The sequence below is a fragment of the Dromaius novaehollandiae genome, chromosome 1 (assembly GCF_036370855.1).
Source record: "Dromaius novaehollandiae isolate bDroNov1 chromosome 1, bDroNov1.hap1, whole genome shotgun sequence".
NCBI lineage: Eukaryota > Metazoa > Chordata > Aves > Casuariiformes > Dromaiidae > Dromaius > Dromaius novaehollandiae.
Window position 1 is genome coordinate 174,809,746 of NC_088098.1, and position 24,248 is coordinate 174,833,993.

A 24,248-nucleotide genomic window follows, 5' to 3' on the forward strand; every position below is an offset into this window, starting at 1 on the left:
TGAATATGAGGAAAACCCTTTTCCCTGATGAGGATGGTCAGGCAGAGGAGCAGGTTGCCCAGAGACTCTCCAGCTTTGGAGATTTCTAGGACCCAACTGGACAAAACCCTGAGCCACATGGTCTGACCTCAGATTTGGCCTTGTTTGAGCAGGAAGATTCACTGGAGACCTCCTGAGGTCCCTTCCTGCCTGCATTATCCAGTGATCCTAAGAAAAAAAACATTGGCTGTTGTGGTTGTTGTTCCCCAAATTTGTCCAGGGTTACAGGGTGTTTCATACTCCAAAATGAGATATTGTAAAAGATATTTATCTTCTCTTCCCCCCAGACCCACTCTTGTGTATTTGTTCTTATAAATCTAAATTTATCATATCTGCCCAGTGCTGTGCTCTGGCTATCTGTATGTAGAAAATTTTTTACCTCTGGATTTTAAGGATGGTATAGTGGAAGTTCAAGTATCTGTTACTATAATGCCTTATATGCTACTCATACATCTTTTTCTGATATTTTTCAGTCATTTTGATGGCCGTACCCATAGTTATTTAAACTACTCTCATCTCAAAGTTATGTAGTGATTTTAATTGTTGGCAATAATTTCATTAAGGCAATACATTTTTTCAAATATGTCGAGGAATCACAGCTTCTCTTAGAATCTGTGGGAAATGCATGTTGCCACCATGTGAAACTTGTTAATTAGAAATTGTTAACTGTTAATTAGAATTGCCTTCAAACTGGACCCTAATTCTACAAAAATTTATTCTATGTGGAATTTAATTTGACTACTTTCTATTCTCCTGTATAAGCATTTAGGACATCCTGTCTTGGGTAAGAAAATGCATCATGTAAGCAATCAGGACCAATAATCCTGACTCTCTAGAAGTCAGGGTTAGTAGTCTGCAGGCAATACATTATTTTAGACAATTTTTTCAAGCATTTGGCAGATACCTACAAATTCTTATTCATTTTCCTAAATTGAAATGCTTTAGAGTTCATTCACCAACTGAACCTATGACACTTTCACTTTTTTTAAAATTTTTTTGGGGTACTAATGAATTGAATAGTTTTTGTATTAGTATTTCCTGAGTCTGCACTGAAGCCAGTGGGAAAACTTGTAACTGATACTAAACAAAACAGAGATCAGGTCACGACAGGAAGTTAAATATTTGCAGTTTGGGAGTTTCATCAGAGCATACACCCGTTCTTCTGAAATGTCAAAATAAGCAGTTTGTTTCCTCTACAACAAGAGAAGTATAGAAGCAATTACCATACTTCCACGCACATATAAGGTACTGTGCAAAAGGTGCAGTGAAAGGTAATGAACTGATGTTTAGCTTCTGGCAGATAATCTAACTTTCTCTTCTGAACATGCAGTTATTCAGCTTTTTTAAATTATTCCTTCGTTATTTTGGCATACGCAAGAATCAAACAATATTTACTCTTAGTTTTGCAAAAACTGGCAACACGATGAATCTACGTTATTGCTGCTGTTCTGCTTCAGTGGAGCTGCTGGGGCGAAGGTTGTGGTTACAGCTCTTCCTAGCAGATGGAGCAGGACCATTGAAAGAATATTTTTGGTTTCACCATTTACAACTTATCCTATCCATGACTTTGCACTTGAGCCAGGAAAGACTTTTGAGGTCTGTGAGAATCAGTTATACTTTTCACAGATGTGTCCTAGAATACATGGCATTCTGCGGTGGGGTTGCATGCAAGCATGTTCTCCTCTTCGCGCAGCTGGAATAAATTTGCCCTCTATTTGGTCTTCTGTACCTGGCAATTCAACAAGTAAGCTGGAAAGAAGCAACTAAGTTTTGTGAACATGGGACTGTGTTATGGGTGTTGAATACTAGTCTCCCTTTAATAAGAAGAATATTTTTTCAAAAATTACCTGTGAACAAAGTAAAACCTGAAATGAAAATAAGGTTTAACTGAATCTTCTTTTTTGACCCAGCAGGAGAAAGCTGACTTGTCCTGGTATGTTTTTATTTCTGCCTATACGTTGGAGCTGTCAGATGAGTTAGAAATCTCTTCTGTTGGATAGTAGCAATATCAGCTTCTTAAAATTTTTGTGGCCTAACTCAAAGGGAACTCAGCACATTTAATGACTACATTATCTCACATTGTTCTTGTTAAGAGGAAATACTATGTAATGTCTGTGGTTTACAAGAAATCAGCTTTTGGTGTTGATCATCAATTTATAACTATATTTCATCCTTGGGAAGGGAACACGACATCTGCAGGAACAGAAGTCTTCTCACTGAACTAAAGGGTTTGGCATGACTTACTGACTACTCATGTTCTGCGACTCCAGCTGGGCATACAGTATTGTTTGTAGCTAATTTGCTTTCTTTGAAATCCAAGATGAAGTGAGGCAGTTTAATTTAAAGATGACTGTTTAAGGAGAAAGTGATGATGTCCAGGCCTTTGAAACCTTTTCCTTGGTTGTTTCCCAACTCCCTCTGGGGCTTTTCCATGGCAGAACTGAAGGTGCAATCACTTGGAGATGACAGGCCCTTTGGGCTGAAGGGAATGACATAACCGAACAACACCAGTGGACTGAGTCTTGCCTTCTTGGCGAAGAAGAATTATATTTGGCCATTTGGCCTGCCACACAGGATCTCAGACAAAAATTTGGGGCTAAACTGGCCACTTCTTACATGCTAAATGCTCCCTTTATTCTCTAGTGTGTAGGGCCCATATTGTATCTGTCTTCATGGAAGCAGACTTTGCATATTAGCAGGTGGGGGAAAAAGTATGCCAAGGAGCTCCCCACAGTTTACACAGCTCATTTTCCTGCCGGAGTAGGTAAGGGCAGAATTTGGAGTAAAATTCTGGTCACTTGGGTAGTTCCCAGTAAGCTCCTGGGCAGTGCCATTCTACACTCATTTGCTCAGCAATTACAGAAAAAAAAAAAAAAAAGATTTAAACAATTAACAGATAGAGAAAAAAAAATCCTGAGATGGCAAAATTATTCCCCTGACATCCTGTGGATGTCACATACTCCTTCTAGCATCAAGAGGAAGTTAATTGAACGCACGTTGTGACCTGAGGCTTCTTGATTATCCAAACCTTGATTTTAGTCTTCAGTAAAAGGGAAAGACAGGGTGACCTGTTAAATGAAAAATCTGACCTAATAGAAATTGTTCTTAGAGGTTGTTTTTATGATCTTTTTTCTCCAGTTTAATATTTGATGCAGCAGCCCACCTAACAGTAAAGCTAATCTTTAAGTAGTATATTTTTAGTAAATTGGATAAATATAATATTTGCAGCATTATGAAATTATTTTATATTCCTCTGTCCCAGTCTTTTTTTTTTTTCTTCCAATTTTAAGCCTCCTAGTCTTCAAACTCTTCTTCCAACTTGAGGTGACTGACATAAAATAGCAGAAAACCCCTTTGGAAATGGAGAAGTAGTTTTTGAAAACCACTTGACTGGTGACTGTGGTCAAGGAAAGGTGGGAATCTAGGTCAATTATTAGGTTTTCTTTGAAACAGTCACATTCATCCACTTGATAGCAATCTTCAGTACTTGTTTGTACCTTGTAAACTTTTGATAGTTTCACTTTTTTTATTGTTACGCACCATTAAGTGCTATGAAGAGATTCTTTTTTGTGAACTCTTGTAGAAAGATAAATGCCATGCATGTTTCCTTGAAACTTACTTTTTCTTAAGTATATGGCTTTTTTCCTGAAGAGATGGCTCTTTTTTGGCTCTGTCCTTTTGTTTCTCTGGGGGGGAGAGGGGCTGGGGCCATTTTTTTTTTTTTTTGTTAGGCTAAGCTTTTAAGTATAAGATAAAGAAAACCTACAAATATTTAATGAATCTATTTGGTATTCAAAAATCTTATCTACTATTCTGTGAATATTGTATTAGAAGGAAAACAATGAAGTCATTAGCACTGATAAAAGTTAAATATACAGCTGTGGTACTGTTAATGTGACTTGTAACATGTCAGAATTAAACACTACAGGAATGGTCAGTAAATCTTTGCAGAGACAGATAAAAGTGGCAGGAAAGCTAAGCTGATGTAAAGAGATTTTAAGCAGTGTAAACTGGCAGGTTTGCATGCTGAGTGTGAGAAATGGCAGACTGGCCTCTCCTTGCACTGCTGTGTCACCTGGAAGCTGGCTGCATTTCTTTAGATCTATTTATATTTGCTAAAACTAATTTAAACCAAAACAAACCCCAAAGACTTTAAAAAGCATTGAGATCTTGGTTCTGCCCCTGGCTCTACCACTGAATATTGTCTGGACTTGAACTTTTTACCTACAGGCAAATTAGTAAGAACATTTAGGAAATTGAAATATAGGTGCACCCTTTGAGACTTGGCTACTTAACTGCTTTTGGAAACCCCCTGTCTGTAAAATTATTAGTGTATTTTTTAAAGTATCTAGACTCTAGAATCAAAATTCAGGAAGCTAGTGTTGCATGTGCACATCTTTGTACTGATAACAGCAGGATACAGCAGGACGTGGTCTGGTGTATCAGATGAGACTCAGCACGGCAGGGTGAGCTGAGGGCCAGCCGCTGCGCTTGCATCGCAGGCATTGGCAGCATGGAGTTGCAATTGCTCTTGAGGTCTGGGGTCTATCTGGTGTGCGTGATTATAATAAGAGATTACACTTAAAGAAGCCTGTCTGGAAGGCACGTTTACTAGGCCAAGAGCCATGATTCTACTTGATCACTTGATGCCCATGCATGTCTTTAATGTATCCATAGGTTTCCCCCCTCCCCTGGCCTACCTATCACGTCATGTGATGTATGGAATCTTATGCATTTCATTTGGGTCTGTTCTGACCTCTTTTTAGGGCTAACATGCAAACCTGAAAGATGTATGTAGACTAGTGAAAAATAACCTTACCATTAGTTCAGTTAATTATTCTTCACAGTCATATGCTGAACAAACGCCCTAACATATTTCCAGAAGTCCATCACTGTGGTGTTGAACATTTTGTCTTTTAGATGAGTCATAAAATGCATTTTGAACTGGGCTGAACCCATTCTCAAACTGAAACTAAAATCAAACTCACCCCATTTCACATGAAAACAGTGTGAAATTTAAGGCTTCAGCCTGTTTTGTTATAATAAATTGTTTTGGTTTCACGTGAAGCATCAATAAATGGAAATGATCCTTTTCTTTTCTGGTGAATTTGACTTGAAATTCAAGTTCAGAGTAAAATGCAGAACTACTCAAGTCTCTGCTTTCATTATGAACATTTCACACAGCTATAGACATAATTACATATGATGAAGATCTTATGGCAAGGCATGGACTGTTAACCCTGATTCCCTGGCAGAATTCCCAGTTGGATGATTACCATCTAGCCACATAAATTTGCTTTTATATCGGATATTTTGTTACCTTCACTTTTTGAAATAGACTGTCGTTATGCATTTTGTGGCAATGTTGAATGGTATGCTTCACCCTAGAAATAACTGCTTTTAAGTGACTAACATATCTCAGTGCATGGTGTATAAAGGACTTTGGAACTGAAGGCCTTCAGCAAGCGCAGGGGATCAGGAGGTAGCAGTCAACTGCATGATTCTTCCCTGTGGGAATTTGGAGCAGAAGAGATTCTCCTGGACTTCCTCTCCCTCTGGAGATTGTTACACTTGAGAAGAGGTGGTAAGCGTAGTGATTCTAGGTGGTAACCTTAGTGATTCGTCTATTCTCCCCTGCATCAATGAGAAAAAGCATTTCAAGCTTTGGCAGTCATGTCCTTAAAAGTATCCATCATATCTTTAAACACTTTCTTGTGAATGGATACTTCAGATTTTTTGCCCTGAGGAGTGTGGTATGTTGCTTTGATTGGTAGATAACTTCGATATAGTAATACAAGAATAGTATGAGTTTAGATATTCATACTTAGAAAAATCAGTGAAGTAATGTTATTGCCAAGGCATATAAGTGGCATGGGCCACTTTGTGGTTAATTCAGTGGCTTATTTAAGATGTCTGTATAAAAACTGTGGAAGCAAACTTTAAAAAAGAAATTTTAAAGTCTTTCTGAGCTATCAAGAACAGTATTCTGGCAAAAATGACTCAAAATTTTGGGAGCATAAAATAAGAATTTGGAAACATAATGGTGAATTAAATTACTGTGTTTGCAGAAAACTTGTGTAAAAAGGGCTGGAGAATGAGGCAAGGCAAATTGTAAGTCATTGCTTTGAGACAGGAAGACTGCTTAAGGGCTACTCTCAGCTTTTAGCTATTCAGAAGTAACCTGAAACTTTTTATTGTAAATGTAAGGTTGAATTTGAGAACGTTCTTCCCCCAACTGATACTTGGAAGTGTCAGAGATCATGCCATGTTGGATGTTAACTTTTGAAGAAAACTAAAGAATTCTGATACAGCCGTATGTGAAATCCTACTTTTCAAGTGAAGAAGAAGTTATCTGAAATCATTCAAATAATTAGGAAAAGTCTTGAACATCCTACTGAGGTCAAGACAGGGAAGAAAATTCAGGAGGAAGTGGGTATACAGAGATTTCTAAATGCTCAACATTGCTTAGAAAATCTGTCAAAGAAATTGCTTATTAAATGGTTCACAGAATACATAATCCTTCAGGAGAGTAATGAGAGTGCTGTATGAACCACTTGATAGGGCTGTTAAGAGTGGTACATAGGTGCCAGATAATCTGTGTCAGCTTTAAAAGCAGTATTTAATAAGGTGTGTCAGCTTTAAAAGCAGTATTCTTAATGTCTATCATGAAGCACTGAACTATCAGCTGGACATTTTCGTGATTCATGGAAAAGTTTAGGCCCATCAGTGGTTTGGTCCTTATGGCTTTGTACTCTATGTGTTGTCTGTGTGCAGTTTTTTAACGTGATTAAATAAGCCTGTTTTCATTAGTGACAGCAATAAATAGCATTATAGAGCTTGCTTCTGTGTATTAATTGCATTCATGGGCTGAATCAGGAGAAGGAAACTATCTTGCACAGAAACGTAAATGACTGCAGACTCTTAAATCCATGCAGGAAATGTGAGTTCTGGGTTCCTAGGTGCTCCTCAGGCCTGAGCTCACTGCTTGCTTCTGGGATAGTGTGGAGTAGCACATATGCCAGGTTGGCTAGGTTTGGGAGAGGGTCATTTCCATTTGTGATGCTTTAGCCATGGCACAGAGCAGCTAGACATGAAAAATGTGGAGAATGGGAGAGACAACAACCGGGTGGAATCAGGTTCTGTGATCTTGTGATTAGAACAAATTATGGAGTGAATTTGAGGGGTGCCTTTTCTTGCGTTTCAGTGCAAAGAGTTGACTTTCACGCTGTCTCCTGTCTTGCTGTTAAAAACTTGCAGTGTGATTCTCAAAGGTATGGCTGGGCCAAATTCAAAACTCAGTTACCAAAATGGCCCTTCTCACAAATGAAGCCACATTTCATATTAGTGCTAGCCATAATTAAACAAACACTGCAGGATACTGGGGTTTCTTTTGTCCCAGGATAAGAGAAGGGTGCTTTGTTTTCTCTTCCTCAAAAGTAGCTGATGATTTGAATAAAACTTATAGCGAAAAGTCATGTTCCTAAAAAAAAAAAAAAAAAAAAAAAAAAAAAAAGTCAGTCAGTTGTGGTTGCAGTGGTGCTGTGTTAAAAATGCAGGCCATTTCGGAGGGAAGAGAGCCTCTTTATTAGAGTGATTGCTGTAGCTTCTGAGAAGAAAAGCTTACAGGCCTGAAAGCTTATCTGTTTTCTCTAACAACTACTCTCATAGCAGCTGCCCATACTGACCTGGATATGGTTTGTGCTTTTAGTTAAACTTTCAAGAGAATAAATACCCAACCATGATCAGGGAAGGACTCCAGCTGATGATGGGAGGAACAGATGTTGATCTCTTCCAGAATCAGTTTATTGATCCTGGGGAACAGATGCTTCGATAAGGTCATGCCAAGCTAGGTTTGATATGTCCCCTGTTCAGGACATGTATCTGCTACATGTTTTGCCCAGGTGGGTGACCTGAGGCCTGTGGGTGGATTGGGGTGGGAGGCAGGGGCAGAGAGCATGAGGGCTTGTCACGCACGTTCAGGTCACCTTCGCCTGTGCCTCGGGGAGCTGGCAGTTAGCTGACACAGCGTTTGGGGTGGCTTGAGTGAGCCAAGAGAGGCCTGTGGCCTAAAAAAATGTGTTGACCCACTAGATCATATTGGCAGTCTCTGGTGGTGGGTCTCCCGAGCGTAATAAATTAATGTGGGGCAGTAGAGCAGCCTGGCCTCACTCAGGTGTGGATGCTCCACCTGGTCTGGCTGACGGGAGAGGCTCAGAAGGGAACTCGATTTACACCCCAGCCCTTGTGGGGCTGAGTGAAGCCCATCTTCCTTAGCTGATGGCACACCGCATGCAAACCTCAACAATTATGTTCTCTTTGCTGAGTGGCTTTGAACATACTGTAGAGCAAATGCTTGTTAAAGCAGGAGAGAGTAGTTCTGAAAGATCAGCCCTGTGAGTGAATATGGGCCTAAACATTTCATCCATATGTATAACACACAGATTAGATCTGCTCAGTTGCTACCAGGCAGTGGACTCCCTGGGATGTGTCGCACAATGTCCTCTCAGTTATAAATGCAAAGGGATCAAATAGTTTGGAAAGAATCTACCTCTGTGGTTATTACTGCTCTGAATTATAAATGACCCAAAAGCCAGAACTATTCACTGTATTCATTCTTCAGACCAGCGCTCAAAAGGCAGAGTGTTGCTTTTAAGAAATATGATTTTAGACAACAAAAGGAGAAGCGAGTGCTCTGAAAATTTAGTTAAATGTAAATGTGTTAAATGGTACATGAACTAGTCGCGTTTTCATGATTTATCAGTTTTGAACTTCAAAGACTCTGGTTAGCTTGCATTTTTAAAACTAATGAGTTTATCACAGCCAGTGGGAAAAATGGTTCAAGTATATCAGCTGTAAATTGGTACAAAGCACTAAAAGGGACATTAGCCTCTAATCAGATTCGAACAGTTCATTAAACCTGCCTTTCCTGAATCGCTCTTTGTCTAACCCCCCCCCCCCCGCTTCTGCCTCCTGAGCAAGGCAGTCTCTTCCCTTTTTTCATAAGTAAGACCTCCTCGGGGATATGAAGAAATATCAGCTTATCCTTCTTTGTCTACAAGCTCAACAGCCTAAGGGATGCTTTATTACGGTATGTTCCTGATCTTGCTGTAAAGCTCAACTGCGCTGCTTATAAATCAAGGAAGGAAGGAGACTTCCTTGCTTTGCAGAAGGAGGGCGCAGAGCTTGGAAATGCCAGGCTGGCTCCTGCTGTGGCTCCACCTGAAACCACTGCGGTGGATTTGCCGCCAAACCACCCGAGTGCAGCAAGTGCACTGACATCCTGGGACGGATGGGAGCTCCCTTCCTGATAAGTAAACAACATGCCACCCTTGCTGGGAAGAGGAATTCAAAGTCAGGAACAGTTTCACTGAGCTGTTTGGTGGCATTGTAGTCTATCTTTTGCCATCCCGCCACCTCAAATGCCTAGTAAAGATCAAGGTGTGCAAATGAATTGCAGAAAAGATGTTAAAATGGTAATTTTTTTCTTGCTTGCTCTCTGTCGTGGCAAGCTAAAATACACTAGGTAAACAGGAGAAACATTAACATGGAATGGGACACCGTAACAGGTTCACTTGCCTTCATTTTTACATGTTTGAACATAGAAACATTCAGCTGAAAATGAGTTGTTTGGTCTGGAATTTCATAAAAACCTAAGCTTTTATAACTGTTTATCAACTATTTTATTAGAAAGATGAGAGGCGATGTAGTCTTTTTCCTTTTGCTGTATTTGCTGGCTGCTTTGCTGCCATGTTCCTGTCTGCTCTGTGTTATCAAACCCTAGCTCTGTGTGCTTTAACACATGGGCTCCAAATGAGGCCAGTGGGAATTTTCAAAAGGTTAGTTGCTCTGCCCCTGGCACTGGGTTGGAGAATGGGAGAATTGTTTTTCCTCCTTTTTAGCATAAGTTATTTAAATTAGGGAAAAGGGAAAAAGGAAGGGGGAAGAAAAAGGAACACAATATACACGAAAAAGCAGTTGCTGCAACACTGAAAATGAAGATGGTGAGATGAGGTGCATTAATTGGAAAAATAGAAATGTTTAAAATAATTAATACATTCTAAAATGTATTTCAAAAGTTCCACTAGGACACACCATTTTTCTTAAAATTCCACTGAAGTAGCCATGAAAAGATTTTTTTTTCTGAGAATTTTTCAAGATGCTGTAGTAGAGTTAGTTCTATCTTTCACACTGTCATAACATTTCCTGAAAAATCAAACAATTTTTTTTGTAGAAACATGGTGATGAATACCTTATTCCTTATGAATAAAGGCACCACACTGTATTAAACAGATCTGCTGCCAGTGAAATGCGAAAATGTTTTTTTTTCCATTGCACTGTAGTTACTGAAGACTAAAGAGTAACCATTAGAGTGGAGGTGAGTTTTTAGTGTTGAGAGCTGCGTTTCAGACAGGGCCACAGATAAGTGGCTTTGGATGAGTCACTTAAAACCTGTATGTGTTGTAGCTTCCCTGCTTGAAAAATAGCTGTGACATCTTCATACTTCGTTGCTACTGACTGGGCTGTTTTGATGCAAAAGGTTAAATTCTGGCTTAAGTGAGGAAACGTCTTCATTCTCACCAAGCTGCTCAAGCTAAATGGCTAATGGGAAGGGGGGCTAGCTTTAAAACATCATACTTGAGCCTTGTCTGTATTAGAAAATTAATTCAGATTAAGGTAGTATTTGAACTTGAAGGCACCATAGCTTGTTCTGGATACCTCCATAATATACTCAAGCAATAGTGGAACAAGACATTCATAATAAGAATATTCCTAGAGGGAAGTGCACTTTTGCAAATCTCGTTTCAGGTTTCATGGTTTTACTTTTTTTTTTTCCTTCCATTTTTTTCTGAATGATTTGAATTCTGAGGATTTGTTGAAGATGCATGATAACTGGGGGGATATATAGGTCTTCAGTATAATTTCTTTGAATTCAAGTGTGAATTGTCTAGATAATATAGAAATATGAATGTTTTGATTGAAACCAAATGTAGCTAAATATACTGCCAATATATTTAAAAATATGAAATTTTTCGACATCACTGCTGTCATTTCCAGCCCTAAAGCAAGGACCTCTCTTTTAAGGATAACTGAAAATATAATTCATGTTGTTTTAACAAAAGTAGTAACTTGATAGCAGGAATATAATGAAAAGCACTCATTTCCAGACTTCCTTTCCCCCTTCCCCCTTCCCCTTTCCCCCTTCCCTCTTCCCTTTCCTTTCCTTTCCTAGAAGTCATGTTGTGGATAGGTTGGTTGAAATTAATATCACATCATCTTCAGTAACTTCACTTATCTTGACATTGGTTTAAAGAAACTTACCTTACTGCTACATTACTGTGGAGGTTAATTAATGAATTAAACCAAATATTTTTCATTTCTTTTTTTTAATTAACCTTTTCCTTTTTTTCCGTAGGACATCAGCGCCCTTGAAAACAGAATGTTAATGCTTGATGGGATGCCGGCAGTCAGAGTCAAAACAGAGCTGCTGGAATCTGAGCAAGGGGTAAGCAGAGGTTTCTGTGTCACCTGACTCTTCAGCATGCTGCTGACCATTTCCAGACTTCTCCGTGGTTAGTTATCCCTCCCATTGCTTTGGCATTTTCTCTGATACCATTTCAGAGCTCACTTTCTTGGGAAAGATATCAATGAACATCTAGTCCCATCTGTTGGGAGCACAAAATAAAACTGTGGAAGACATACTGAAATTATCTGGCATAATGCACATGTTTTCTACAGTGTAATTTTACAATTACAAAAAGGGTGCCATTTAAAAAAGCAGAAAGAATAATGGGTTGTGGCAAAGAAATCAAACTCATATGTCTACTAAGACCTGTGTGTATTTATGCTATTTTACCTTTTTGAATATTTGCCTTGTGGGGTTTTTTCTGTCCTTCACACACTTTTTCTACTCCATTTTCTTTTTTTTTGAAACTGTCCTTTTCCTTGTGGAATATAGATACTTATGATTATGGTAAGAGGGGTCGAAACTTTAGCTATTATCTTGGAGATTGCTGAATACAGGACAGAGATTGTGAAATGGATTTTGAATTTTTTTGCAGAGCAAGTGTCCAGTGCTAGAGTAATAGATTTTAGGAAAATGGAATACTGAGTTTTTGGTATTGATGATGGATATTTTGTTTTATATGTGGTAATAATTAAATTAGGGATTGTAGAATACCATGACAGGATTTGTTTTTAATGGAGATGCTGACTCAAGTATAAATGGATAGACTCCGTATTATCACAGATAGATTCTTTTTTTTCCTTGTGCACATTTTATATTGTGCAGAAGAATTCAAGCCACCTCAGTGCTCTGAAGGCAGGTGCTTCCAATAAGCAGAGTGCATGATAGGAGGAGCAATACTATTGCTGCTTAGGGATGGGCTTTCTCCTACTTGTGTTATTTAGCTGTTCTCCTTCCTGCTATTTTCTCAACTATTTGATTTAGAATTTAAGTGATAGAGAAGGGATTAAACTTTCAGAATGACTTAATCCAAAAGACTTGCAAGGAGAGAGCAGTTATTCAGAACGTTCTTGAGGCTGTAGCAGAGAAAACCTGACATTTAATGGAGTTCTTACTCATCTCTCTGCCTTCTTGAAAGTGAGTACCCACAACAGATACACCAAAACAGCACAGTTTGAGGGAACAAAAAATTGTAAGACTATTGTATGAAACACAATGATGAAAAGATAGATTCTTTAGAGGTAATTTTTAATATCTTCTGGGTGCTTTTGACTAGTTTAAAATACATTCTATATGTGACACGTATTGCAGGATCCTTGAAGAAGAATCTGTACTTTAGTAAAGTGTGATTTGATGCTGGAAGACCTATTTCATGTCTTAGAAACTGGAAGGAAATGAACAATTTATACAAGTCTTTTAATTTACTTATTTTTTTCTAATAAAATTTTACAGAAGTAAAAAAGTAAGTAAAAAATGTAAATAGAAAATGATGTCATCTCTTTCTTTTCCAATGACTGAGACTTTGGACAAAGAGCTCAGTTAATTTGGGATTTTATGTGCTTTGCTACTAATTAAGTAGTGTCTGGTCAGGAGTCTTTGGCACCTTTATGACTCTTCATTAGAGAACAATCAATAAATACAAAATGAATTCTCCAGTTCACTAACAGAGGAACTGGCCATTTCCGTGGCAGTTTTCCAGAAAACAACTTAAACTGTAGAGAAGAAGGTGGTTGAAACAGATGTTTAGCATGTGCTTTAGAGACTGTTTTGAATATGTAGATGTTACAGACATAACAGGGACAAGTGTTTGAAGGCTGTGATTACCGAAGAAGTGAAGCTATTTGGGAAGATGAATATCGTAACGGGCAAGAATGGAATGGGAATTAAAGTATGAGCCAAATATTATGAATTTGAAATAGCTGTTTATGTTACTATAGCGCCCTGAAGGCCTTAGAGTTGCAGCTCCATTGCACTTCACAGAGTATGCGGGGAGATATTTTTGCTATGGATTTTTACTATGAACGTTTTGCAAAACTGTTCTGAGTCTTCTGAAGGTAGCGGCCAAAGTGCTAGCATTTGAGATGCTTAACACCAGGGAAGACTAGGCAAACTTGTTGAAAACCTGTAGGGAGACACTGTGTTTCAGTGTTTCCGCTTGTATCTGTTATTGGTTATATGTTGCAAGGGCAAAAATGAGACGTGGCTTAAGGCTTTTGAAACGAGAAAATTTTGTTCCTGGTTCAGAGGATCCTGAAGCGATTTCCTCCTTGGGAATCGTGCGTCACTGCTACATGTTGATAGCTAAGCAGTCCTGTCTTGGCAGGTCCTCTGTGTTGCGGCAATGGATGTTTACAATGCAGTTATTGCTTTATTGCAAATTAGAATTAAATTAGTTGTGGGTTCCAGGGATATGTGCCTTCTGACCTCTTGTAGGGACACTGAAAACTTCCCGACAGGGCGTGCACATATATCCTCCAGAAAAGATGTTTTTTCATTGGTTGTGCCTTGATTAACTGTAGCTTGTGATTCATAAACTCTAGGGTGGGATTCACAGAAAGGGCCTTACCACAGAAGTGTTCCAGAGATACGGTATTTTCTGTGACAGGTCTGTTTTTCCATGTGGTTATTGCTTGGGCCTGCATGCATCCAGTGTTATTTGGGACCTCCAGCATGTTGTGCTGGCTCACAAAGTGTTTGCCTGATGAGAGAGCAACGCGTGGAGAGTTCAGCTGCACACTGCACAGCTGCGTGGAGGCAATAGTGTGTACCTGGAGGATTGAAGGCAGGCTGGTACTGCCTAAAATCTTCTGGGGGGCCGGGGTGCCCAGTCCCCTTCATGTTTCTGTGATGTCCTGTGCATTACGTAACGTACGGGAGGCAAAAGTGCAGAGATTTTCTTCGGGTCAGTTGGCATCAGTGCTGGATCACTGGCAAAGAGCCTCAGCCAGAAGGTATCGCTGTGATTCTGGGTTTGGCTCCAAGACCACAAGGGAAGTAAGCTAAATGCCTACATCCTTGCTTCAAATGCGAGTTATTGTAGTGACATTAACTGTGAAATGCTGACTAGGTGGATTACTTCAGCAGATAACATGACCATGGCATTTGAGCCCTTTTATACTTCAGGGATTCAATTTGTTTCATAATTTGATGAGTTTACTAGTTAACACATTACATGTTTAGCCTGGGACTTCATGAAAAGCTTTTCTTGAAATTCATGCGTTTCTCCTTATTGTTTGTGAACCAATAACCCACCAGGCTATTGACTTAAGCAGTAGAAAATATCACTAGTTAGCAATCTAAGTAAAATGAACAGTGGTCATTAGTCATGTGGCAACATAGGAATAAAAAGCACAAAAAGAAATAACACTCCCCTTCCTTATACCCTGTCCTCCCCCAAGACAGATGCACAAGAAGAAAAAAAAATCCTTATATAAATAGAACCAGCTTTTTACCTTAAGTTGATTTTTCAGTTACCTTTGGTGGTATATGACTGTGGTGAAATAGGTACCACAGGGCCACGTGCACTTCATGAAATTAGACATCCCTTCTTTGTGTATTGCACTGGGTAGCTTGCTCCTCACCTGGTGTTGTCCACTGACTGCATGGCTAATAGCTCCCAGGGTGTAGCTGGAAATGAGAGCAGAGCAAATTCTTGAACCGACTGGCATTTTCTGATGTATTTTTGATACCAGGCTAGGTAATCAATGCCTTATTCTGGTGTTGCTTTTGTATTTCCTGTTGGGATTCTCACTCTTTTTGCTTGCTAGTATAAGCATAGGCAATGTTGTTCTCAATCAGCTTCCCCATCATCTCCATTTTGAGCTCCAGGACCTTTGATTTCCTTCCTAGGAGATTTTTTTGTTTTGTTTCGTATCATGATTCATCTGTTCTTACATTGTGTTCTGGTGCCCTGTGTGTTCAGCACTGGGCTAGTATCTCTGAAAAGCAGTTTTAAAAAGCATCTCTCTCCTAGTGCTGCAGAAGCGTTGCATATGTAGAACAAGCAAATGTGGATTTAAAACACAGGAGAAGGAATAAGCAAAAGAAGCAAGTGTAATTCAGCTGAAATTTTGGGACTGGCCTTGAAGAACAAAGCTGTTTGAACCACTCCCACTGCAAAATAGACAAGTTTCTAGTTTAGACTGTCAAGAAATTGGAGTTCAAGCCTCTATTTCAACCATGCCTGAAGCACCAGGCTTAGCATCCCTTCAAGCCTGCAACTATAGAGAGGTAGGCAGGACCCAAGAGCTACAGCCTGCGTCACTGGAGTGACTTCAAACTTTTACCAACCTTAGTTTAAAAGACATTAAATTCAAGCCTGATGATTGTGGGAGAATGGAAATTAGGCAGCTTCATAAGGAGAAACATGCCATATAAGATACAGGTTATTAGACAAATTTGGAACAAAGAAGTGTTTACAAGGGAAATGGATTTTCTTTGCTTTGGAAAAAGTTAAACAGTTCTGCTTTGTTGTATCATCACCAATTTAGAACAGTTTAACGATTTTTAGAAGGCCATCACCATTAGTAAGAACAGATGCTTATTTTTCTGGTGAACTTCTGTCCTTAAATTTGCACAGGAGATTTAATGCAGACTATTGTTTGAGGCCTCAAGAAGATACAGTGCTGCTTTAATGACTTTATCACAAATGAAAAAAAGCCATTAAATAAAAGATATCACATTGCCCTTTAACAAGGCTTTGTTATTACCTCCCCTACTGTGGAACAGGAGCTGTCATTGCTAATAAATTGGTAGAATTACTTCAGAAATGTGAATTTGCTTATCATTTAATATTCTCCAGTGACTAGTGCTTTAGATCTTTTGGTCTGCAATAAATTTTTGTATGTCAATAACCAGCTTCTGAGAAGAATATGAAGAAGGGAGCCCTTCCTGATGTAGATGAAGATAAAGTACTCCAGCAGGAAAAAATATTTATTCTTTGGTTGTGCCAAAAAATGTTTTGAAAATAAATACTCCTTTTTGCTGAAATATATGAAGGACTAATTCAAATGTTAGTACAGAGTGGCCTATTAATTCACTAGCTGGTGGCTACTAACAGTAAGTTAGGATGTAAAGTGTTGGCTGGCTTCAATATGAAGTATGAAAGTCTTATTGGTCATTACAGCTGATGTGGCCCAGTTCCTAAAAATTTGTAAATGTCTCTGACCTACTCAAACACATGAAGTTTTACTTCCTTAAGTATTTCCAGAGTCAGGCCATAGGTCTTTGTGAAAAGGCAGAGGTATTTTTGCATTTCCAGATGCACCACACTCTGGATGAAGCTACATGATTAGCAGTAAGTATCCTAAGTACTCCATTATACTTGCTCAGTGTTTTATGTGGGAGTGTTTTACAATTTAAACTTAAAAAACCTTTAAATTAAAAAAAAAGTAAACTTTAAAATATTAGTGTGCTTTGTATTTTCACCTTCTTTTTGAAGCTTTTGGGTGGGTCCCACAATTAATCCTCAAAGATAGAGAATAATGTACTTAGAATTTTCAGCAGCCTTTTTTTTCCAGATCTGTAATCTTGTCCATTCTTGTGGCTTCATTGCCTTCCTTTAAATTATTACTTGAAGATTATATATTTTATTCTGAATCCACACCCTAATTCTGCTTGGTCCATGTCCATTCCCATGTCTGACCATGGCTGAATTATGAAAAGAATGACTAAAATGACAAAAACCCTGTCACAAGCCAATATTGTTCTCTCGTGTATTTCCTTTCTAGCCAAATTATCTTGTCATTTCCTGTCTGCAGAATGCCATGCATGCCTATGTTGTTATATGCATAAATGTGTTAGTTCCACTTCAGCCCAGGTAATTACGTCTGTTTTATTTTCAAAGATTTCGAAAAATGGCTATTGAAGTGCAGTTGAGATTAGTCTCAATAGCAAAGCTTGCTTCTTTGATTGTATTGGAAACTGTTTTATGTTGATTCTTTTGGCTTGCATGCACTCTTTGTATTATTAGAAGAAAACATACTTTTAGTATTTCCGATTGTAATTTGTGAATCTCTACTTCACCCAAGTAGTTCCAATTGTCTTTTGTTTCTGAAATGATACTTCATGTTTAGCTCTACTGATCCGGGGAAACAGCCAATATATGGGCAGTGTACACGTATTGTTCCCTTCTGCACAGACGTAGCCCTTCTTACTTTCTGTTGTTTTCCTTCATCTCGTAATAGGCCATACTCTGGGAATGTTACTGTGGTGTTAGAAATACAGCTGATATGATTCATTACTTGCTCCACAGTGCCATAAGTAGATGATGTTCTTCAGAAAGAGCTCAATATCTGTTCCCAAAGACCAGTCAGGATGTATTTACAGGGTGTGATGCAATGCTGCGTGAGACATACCTAAACTGGCTCCTTACAAGGAGATGCATCTGTAGGCTTCAGCAGCACTATGCCTAGGAATATGCTTACAGCCCGGAAGCATCATAGCTACATCAGCTGGATTCATTAGCCAAGTGAAGCACAACAAGGTGAAAAATATTGCAGGTGCTGTTTCATGTTAGGTGGCAGCTCACATGCCGCATGAAAGGTAGCCATCTCCTGCACCTTTGCTCTTGGCGTGGCATTCTTGCTGTATCCCTTGCTAGTGACTGTATAATCTCAGGGTGAGTTGGGTCAACTCACTGAGCCAGCGAAAAGCTAACCCAATGGGAGAAAGGAAATTACTGTATACATCCTGCAGCCACAGTATTACAAAATCATACGTATTGATAGAGGAAGGTTGGGAAGAAGACAGTGGATGCCCCTTTTGACAAAGACCTGTGTTTTTAACTCTACCTGTGATTAACTGTACCTGAAACTACCTCCTGAGACAGCTTTAGGGCTTCTGGGACCCAAGCCAACTAGTTTGGGGGGATCTGTGCAGTGCTGTCTTTTGTCTTACAGACTTGTCCCTAAAGACTGAATTTTCCATATTTCCAGCGTTGCACATATTTCTTATTCCTTTTGAAGTCAGTCCTTCCCCTCACAGAGAAAAGAACTAAGGCTTTTTAGCACCGTGTTGGTGAGTGCGGTTTATTTGTTTGGGATTTTTTTCCACAGGATCAGACTCAAAAGTGCTATAGAAGGGTAATATATTTAGGACTAATAGGAAATGATTGCTTAAACAGCTCAGCATACTCACTCACTGTCTATCACACTTGCCAGGCATCCTGTTTGCCAAGTTAACCAAGTTTACTGGTATAAAACTGCAGGTGGGGTCTTAAGATTTATGAGGCTGTCTAAAATTCTCAGTAAGAGAAGGATCCCAGATCCTCTGAGACTTAATTTACTGACCGCTGTCTGCCATTGCTTTCCCTTCCTAGGCAGTTAAGTCAGCTGTTACAGAGCACTGCAGGGAATATAGTCCTTATTCTATCTAGTGTTGTTTATTGTTTGTGTTGTAGAAACATGTAGGATTTTCAGTTGTGGATGTGGACTCCATTGTGCTGGGCATGGTACAGATAAAGAATAAAAGGACAGTCCCTGGATATCCCTAGCTTAACTAACTAAAAGTGTGTTTAGACACAATTTTAATGGGCATCTGCAGATAACAGTGATCATACACACTAGGAATGTAATAGCAAGCTTATAATGAGTGAAGCAAAGCAAGGTCTCTGCTCCAAACAGCTCACGTTTAAGAAACACAAGACAGAAAGAGGTGTCCAGTTTATCATGATAGAAGGACACCCAATAAAATGATTTCACATATAGAAAGAAGATATTATGAGGATGTATTTGGTAGAGGGTAGGGATAAGACTGTATGTACCAGACTGGGGAGAGTTTCAAAGCAAATGTGTGATTTTACCCAGAAATCAGCACAACTGAATACTATTACAGTTAAATCATTGTTATGCAATGTATCATATGCATTAAATGTATGACCTGATATCTTTGTGTGTTTATGTGGGCTGTAAGAAATGTTGACTTTGGGAGAAGGAAGAACGACCCTTTGATTTGAGAATAGTGTCAGAGTGCATCATCAGATTACAGTTTAGTTGACTTCTATCCCCTTTCAATTATTTTGTGGGCTCACCTTGAGGATGGTCCACATTTTTGATAATGTATGACCTCTCAGCTTGCTCAGATACCGTAGCTTATAATGGAAATTTCTTGCCCTCATGGAATATTTATTCAGCTGAGAAACTCTAGCTGGAAGGAACAACAAGTAGGGAACATTCAAGCTGTATGCCCATCTATTACTCTGAATTTCTAAATCCATATTTTTGGTTGAAAAGAGTTCATTTTCTAGGCACTTTTTCTGAGATATGAAAGGCCAGCATTTCTGACAGTATTAAAAAATAGTTGAAAATATCAAAAAATAGATATGAAAAATTTTCCACCCAAACATCTGCCCTTATACCTCTTCCCCTGAAAACCACAGTTCTAGTGACACTCGTGTGTGCTCCATTTTACAGTCCATTTGGAAATCCAACAGACTTTCATTTTGATCTAGTTTTGGGAAGCAGTGATGTACAGTTTTTTGTTCTTTGCATCCTGCCATGAGAGTATTGCTGTGGTCCAAAGAGTGGAATTGATATATAGCAGTATACTCTAAAATTCTTTTACACTTCTACATAAGAACTAAACACAGGTCTCTTCTCTTTTGTGTAGCAGTGCAATACAGTTATAAAATACAATAATGTGATTTTATACTTCATACAAAACAATTACTGACATCTAAAAAGCAGGTACTTTTCCTATCTTTTGAGTTAGCAGGTATGGCATCTCAAGCTTGATTCGGGCTGCAGCTGAAAAGAAATTTAATAGGCTCCAAAAGACTGTAGTCCATGTGCTCATAAGAAGAAATCAATAAAGGCGAGATAGGTAATCCCTGTTTTATTAGCAAGAAAGCTACCTTGAACTGCCTCACACCACCATTGTGTGTGATTATGCATGGAGGTAGGTAATGCACATCTGCTGATGCATGGTAGCTTCTTACTCATTCAGAGTTCTTTATTGGGAATGATTTCCACTGAAACATTTCAGTGAAATAATTGGGAATCACAAAATCTTCTAATCATTTTGCACTGAAAAGAGTTAATCATCACATTTTGTCTTGTTTTACTCACAGGTTTTTTCTTATAACGCTCGTTAGAGTAGTCACTTCATTATGATGGTCTGTATTTCAATTGGCAGAACATGTTGGTGTGTTCAGAATAGAAGCAAAAAGTGATGGGCTGTAGTCCTTTCCCTTTGTGTTGACTCAGCGTGAAGTGAAATCCCTCTGTATTTCTGTTTCTCACTTGGATAATTGCTATACTTTATTTCTTTAAGGTCATTGAGATACTTGAAGTGAAAAGTACTATATAAATGTACATTATTATTATTTTTATATACCAGCTAGCTTAACAAAAATAAACATAGGCCAATCTAATTCAATAATTTACAGTATCATGGAGCAATTCTACAGCATGATACCAACTCTTATGGTATTACCAAAATTATTTTAATCATTATTGTTTGTTATAAGACAAGATTACTTCTCGTTTTTGCTTGTTTGTTGATGTTTAACTCTTTTTTCTATTTGAGGTTGCATTATAAATAGTCTTTTTAATGTATATTTTACTCTTGCTCTGTATCCTGCTGGGAGGTATTGAAAGAGCTATATATTTTTTAGCATTATTGGCTTTTTTCCTTATTTCTCTCTGTGGAGATGAGCCCGTACATAAATTACTTTAAGGATCCTGTTTCCTTGATTTTTTTCCCCTTTGTTTCATGCTGGGAGGGTGAGTATTTAATAAACTGTTACTTAGAGACATTTGCTTTCACAAGCATTCTTTTACAAGTGTTGTTATTGTTTGGTTGCATCACTTAAGTGAGTCAGAAAATCATAGGAATTGCAGAAAAAGCCAACAAGAAGGAAAGAAGGTTTTGGTCCTTTCCTGCTTTTGCAGGTCATTCTCCGTACTTCTCAGCCAGTGAGGTTGTTGCATGAGTACGTTAGTGATGAAGCACCAAGCCCCAGGAAACGAGCACAGCGAGGTCTGTGCCAGCTCCACACGGGGCCACGTGACATGCGCCTGGGCCAGCCCCTGGACTCCAGTCCTGCAGAAGAGCCACAACTCTTTCGGGTAGGCAGGCAGCGAGCAGCAGGCAGAGGTGAGCTGGGCCCAGCAACACACTTCAAGGAAGATGGCGGGTCTTCTTGTGTCAGGCTCACTCACCAAAAAGGTTGGCAACCGCTGCGGTGTGATATTGTCAGATCACTCCAACCCTCTCTGCTTCTTCTAACACCTCGGCTTTCTGCTTCCTTTAGGGAGTGCCATCACAAATGCACGTCACTGGCATCTCAATCCCATCTCTTCAGATGGTTACAGCATTTGTAGGCTTGTGTCTGGTATCTGTTTCTTAATTTCATAATGTACACTAGAAATCAATATTAATACTGAGGCACTGACTTCAGCTTTGATCTTCATGTATGATTATGTTGTTGGTGTAGGTGCAAGTTACTGGGAATTTCCTAGTATTTGCACCAGTTTGCCCTTGAAAGACAGCAGTATCACCCTCTGCTGTCTGCATTACAGATCTGGGTTATGTTACAGACGCTGGGTTATGTTTTTAATTCTGTAGATGCCCTTTCACATCATTTGCCACTTTCTGATGGCTTTCTTTGATTGCTTTCTGCCAGATGGATGGTTTGGATACAGCCTAGTCATATTCAGGCTTGGCAGTTCTCAAGTACTATCTGCCTGAATGGCTCCAAATGCTTCCTGGACCCCTTTGCTGGATTTCTGTGCTTTGCTCTTTTAATACTATACAGCTGTTCGTGATCAGACAGGTGTACTCCAGTAAAAGCATAATTGTAAACTTCTGTTTTGTATTGTAGAACAGGGAATTCTTGGTGAGAGAGACAACTTGTTACTGTGTGAGGGAAAGTTAGGAATGGGTACCATTAGCATCAAATGATTCATAATGCAATTATATAATATCCTATGGACTGCTAGACAATTTATTACTGATTTTATAATATGAGTGTTTTGTGACAACATATTTTGATCATATGACTGGAACTGAGAATAGTCCGAATATAAATATGATGTGTATACAGTTCATAGAATCACTGGATAATTAGGGCTGGAAGGGTTTCGAGTCCAACCTCCTGCTCAAAGCAGGGGCAGCTCTGAGGTCCGATCAGGTGGCTCAGGGCTTTGTCCGGGTGGGTCTTGAAAAACTCCAAGAACAGGCTGCACAACCTCTCTGGGCAACCTGTCCATTGCCTGACTGTTCTCATGGGGAAAAAGTTTCTTTTTATATTCAGTCAAAAACTTTCTCATTTAAACTTATATCCACTGTCTCTTATCCTCCTGTGCTACACCGATGTGAAGATCCTGGTTCCCTCTCCTTCCCGACCTCCCCCTAGGTAATGGGAGCCTGATGATTAGTTCCCCTGAAGTCTCTGGCCCTCTTTGCTGCCAGGGCACACAGCCAGCTCATGTTCAGGTCGCTGACCCCATGACCACAAAGCCTTTTCTGCAGAGCTGCTCCCCAGCCCATCAATCCCCAGCTTGTATCACTGCCAGGGGATCTCTCTTCCCAGGGGAAGGACTTTGATCTGTCCTTGTTGAATATCATGAAGTTGCTGCCGCGACCTTTCTCCTGCCTGTCAAGGTCCCTCTGGGTGGCAGCCCTGCCCTTGGGCATACTGAATGGGGCCCCCGTTTGGTGTTATCTGCAAAGCTGCTGAGAGTGCACTGGGCTCCTGATAACGATGTTGAACAGGGCAGGTCCCAGGACAGACCCCTGCCGCACTCCTCTTGTTACTGCCCTGAAGGCAGGGCACGACTAACTAACCACAACCCTCTGAGCTCAATCATCCAACCAGTTTTTTGCCCCTCTGGATGTGCACCCCTCCAGATGATGATGTCATTTTGTTGTAGATGGCAATCAGGTGGGCCAGGCGTGATTTGCCTGTGGTGAATCCATGCTGACTGTTCCCAGACACTTCCTTCATCGGCCTGGAAGTGTCTTCCCCGAGGACTCACTCCATGATTTTTCCAAGGACTGAAGGGAGGCTGACCAGCCTGTAGTTCCCCAGATTGCCCTTTTGGACTTCTGTGAAGGTGGGTGAGACACTTGTGTCTTCTAGTCATCAGGGATCTCCCACAATCTCCATGACCTTTCAAACAGGAGAGAGAACGGTGCTGAAAGGGCATCGACCAGCTCTCTCAGCACCGCTGGACACAGCCTGTTGGGTTCCGTGCACTTGTCTGGGCTGAGTCCTCTCCAGTGACCCTGACTGGATGCTCATCCACAGGTGCTGGCTCCTTTCCCCCTTGGACCCTGTCTCTAAGCACAGAGGCCTGGGAGAAGCCCTTGCTGGTGGAGGCTGAGGCACAGAAGGCATTGAGTGCCTCAGCCTTATCTGTGTTCGCTGTCACTAAATCTCAGAGCCCGTTCAGCCATGGGCATACGTCTTTTTTGCCCAGCCCTTTACTACTAATGTAGTGGCAGAAGCTCTTGCATGTTGCCTTTGACACCTGCTGCAAGCCTGAACTCCAGCTGAGCTCTGGCTTTCCTGACACCATCCCTGCCTGCCTGGGCAGGGCTTCTGTGTTCATTCTTTTTAGCCTATCCCTGCTTCCATCTCCTACAATACTGCTTTTTTGCACTAGAGGTCCTTCATGTCTTCCATGTTAGCCATACTGCTCTCCTGACACATCTGTGTGCTTTTTTGAGTATTGGGATGGACCAGTCCTGCATTTCAGTTATACTGTTTTTAAAGATCTGCCAGTTAGGCTCTTCAGAGCTG

At 39.8% G+C, this 24,248-nt stretch overlaps 1 protein-coding gene across 7 annotated transcripts in view; it reads left to right on the plus strand.

Moving 5' to 3' along the window:
- KLF12 (KLF transcription factor 12) overlaps nucleotides 1–24,248 on the plus strand; it is a 261,300-nt gene that overhangs the window by 94,569 nt on the left and 142,483 nt on the right. For all 7 annotated transcript variants that reach the window (XM_064504763.1, XM_064504759.1, XM_064504758.1 and 4 more), the window contains one exon: nucleotides 11,453–11,542. In XM_064504763.1, the coding sequence (XP_064360833.1) occupies nucleotides 11,453–11,542 (90 nt within the window). The remainder of the gene's footprint in view (nucleotides 1–11,452; nucleotides 11,543–24,248) is intronic.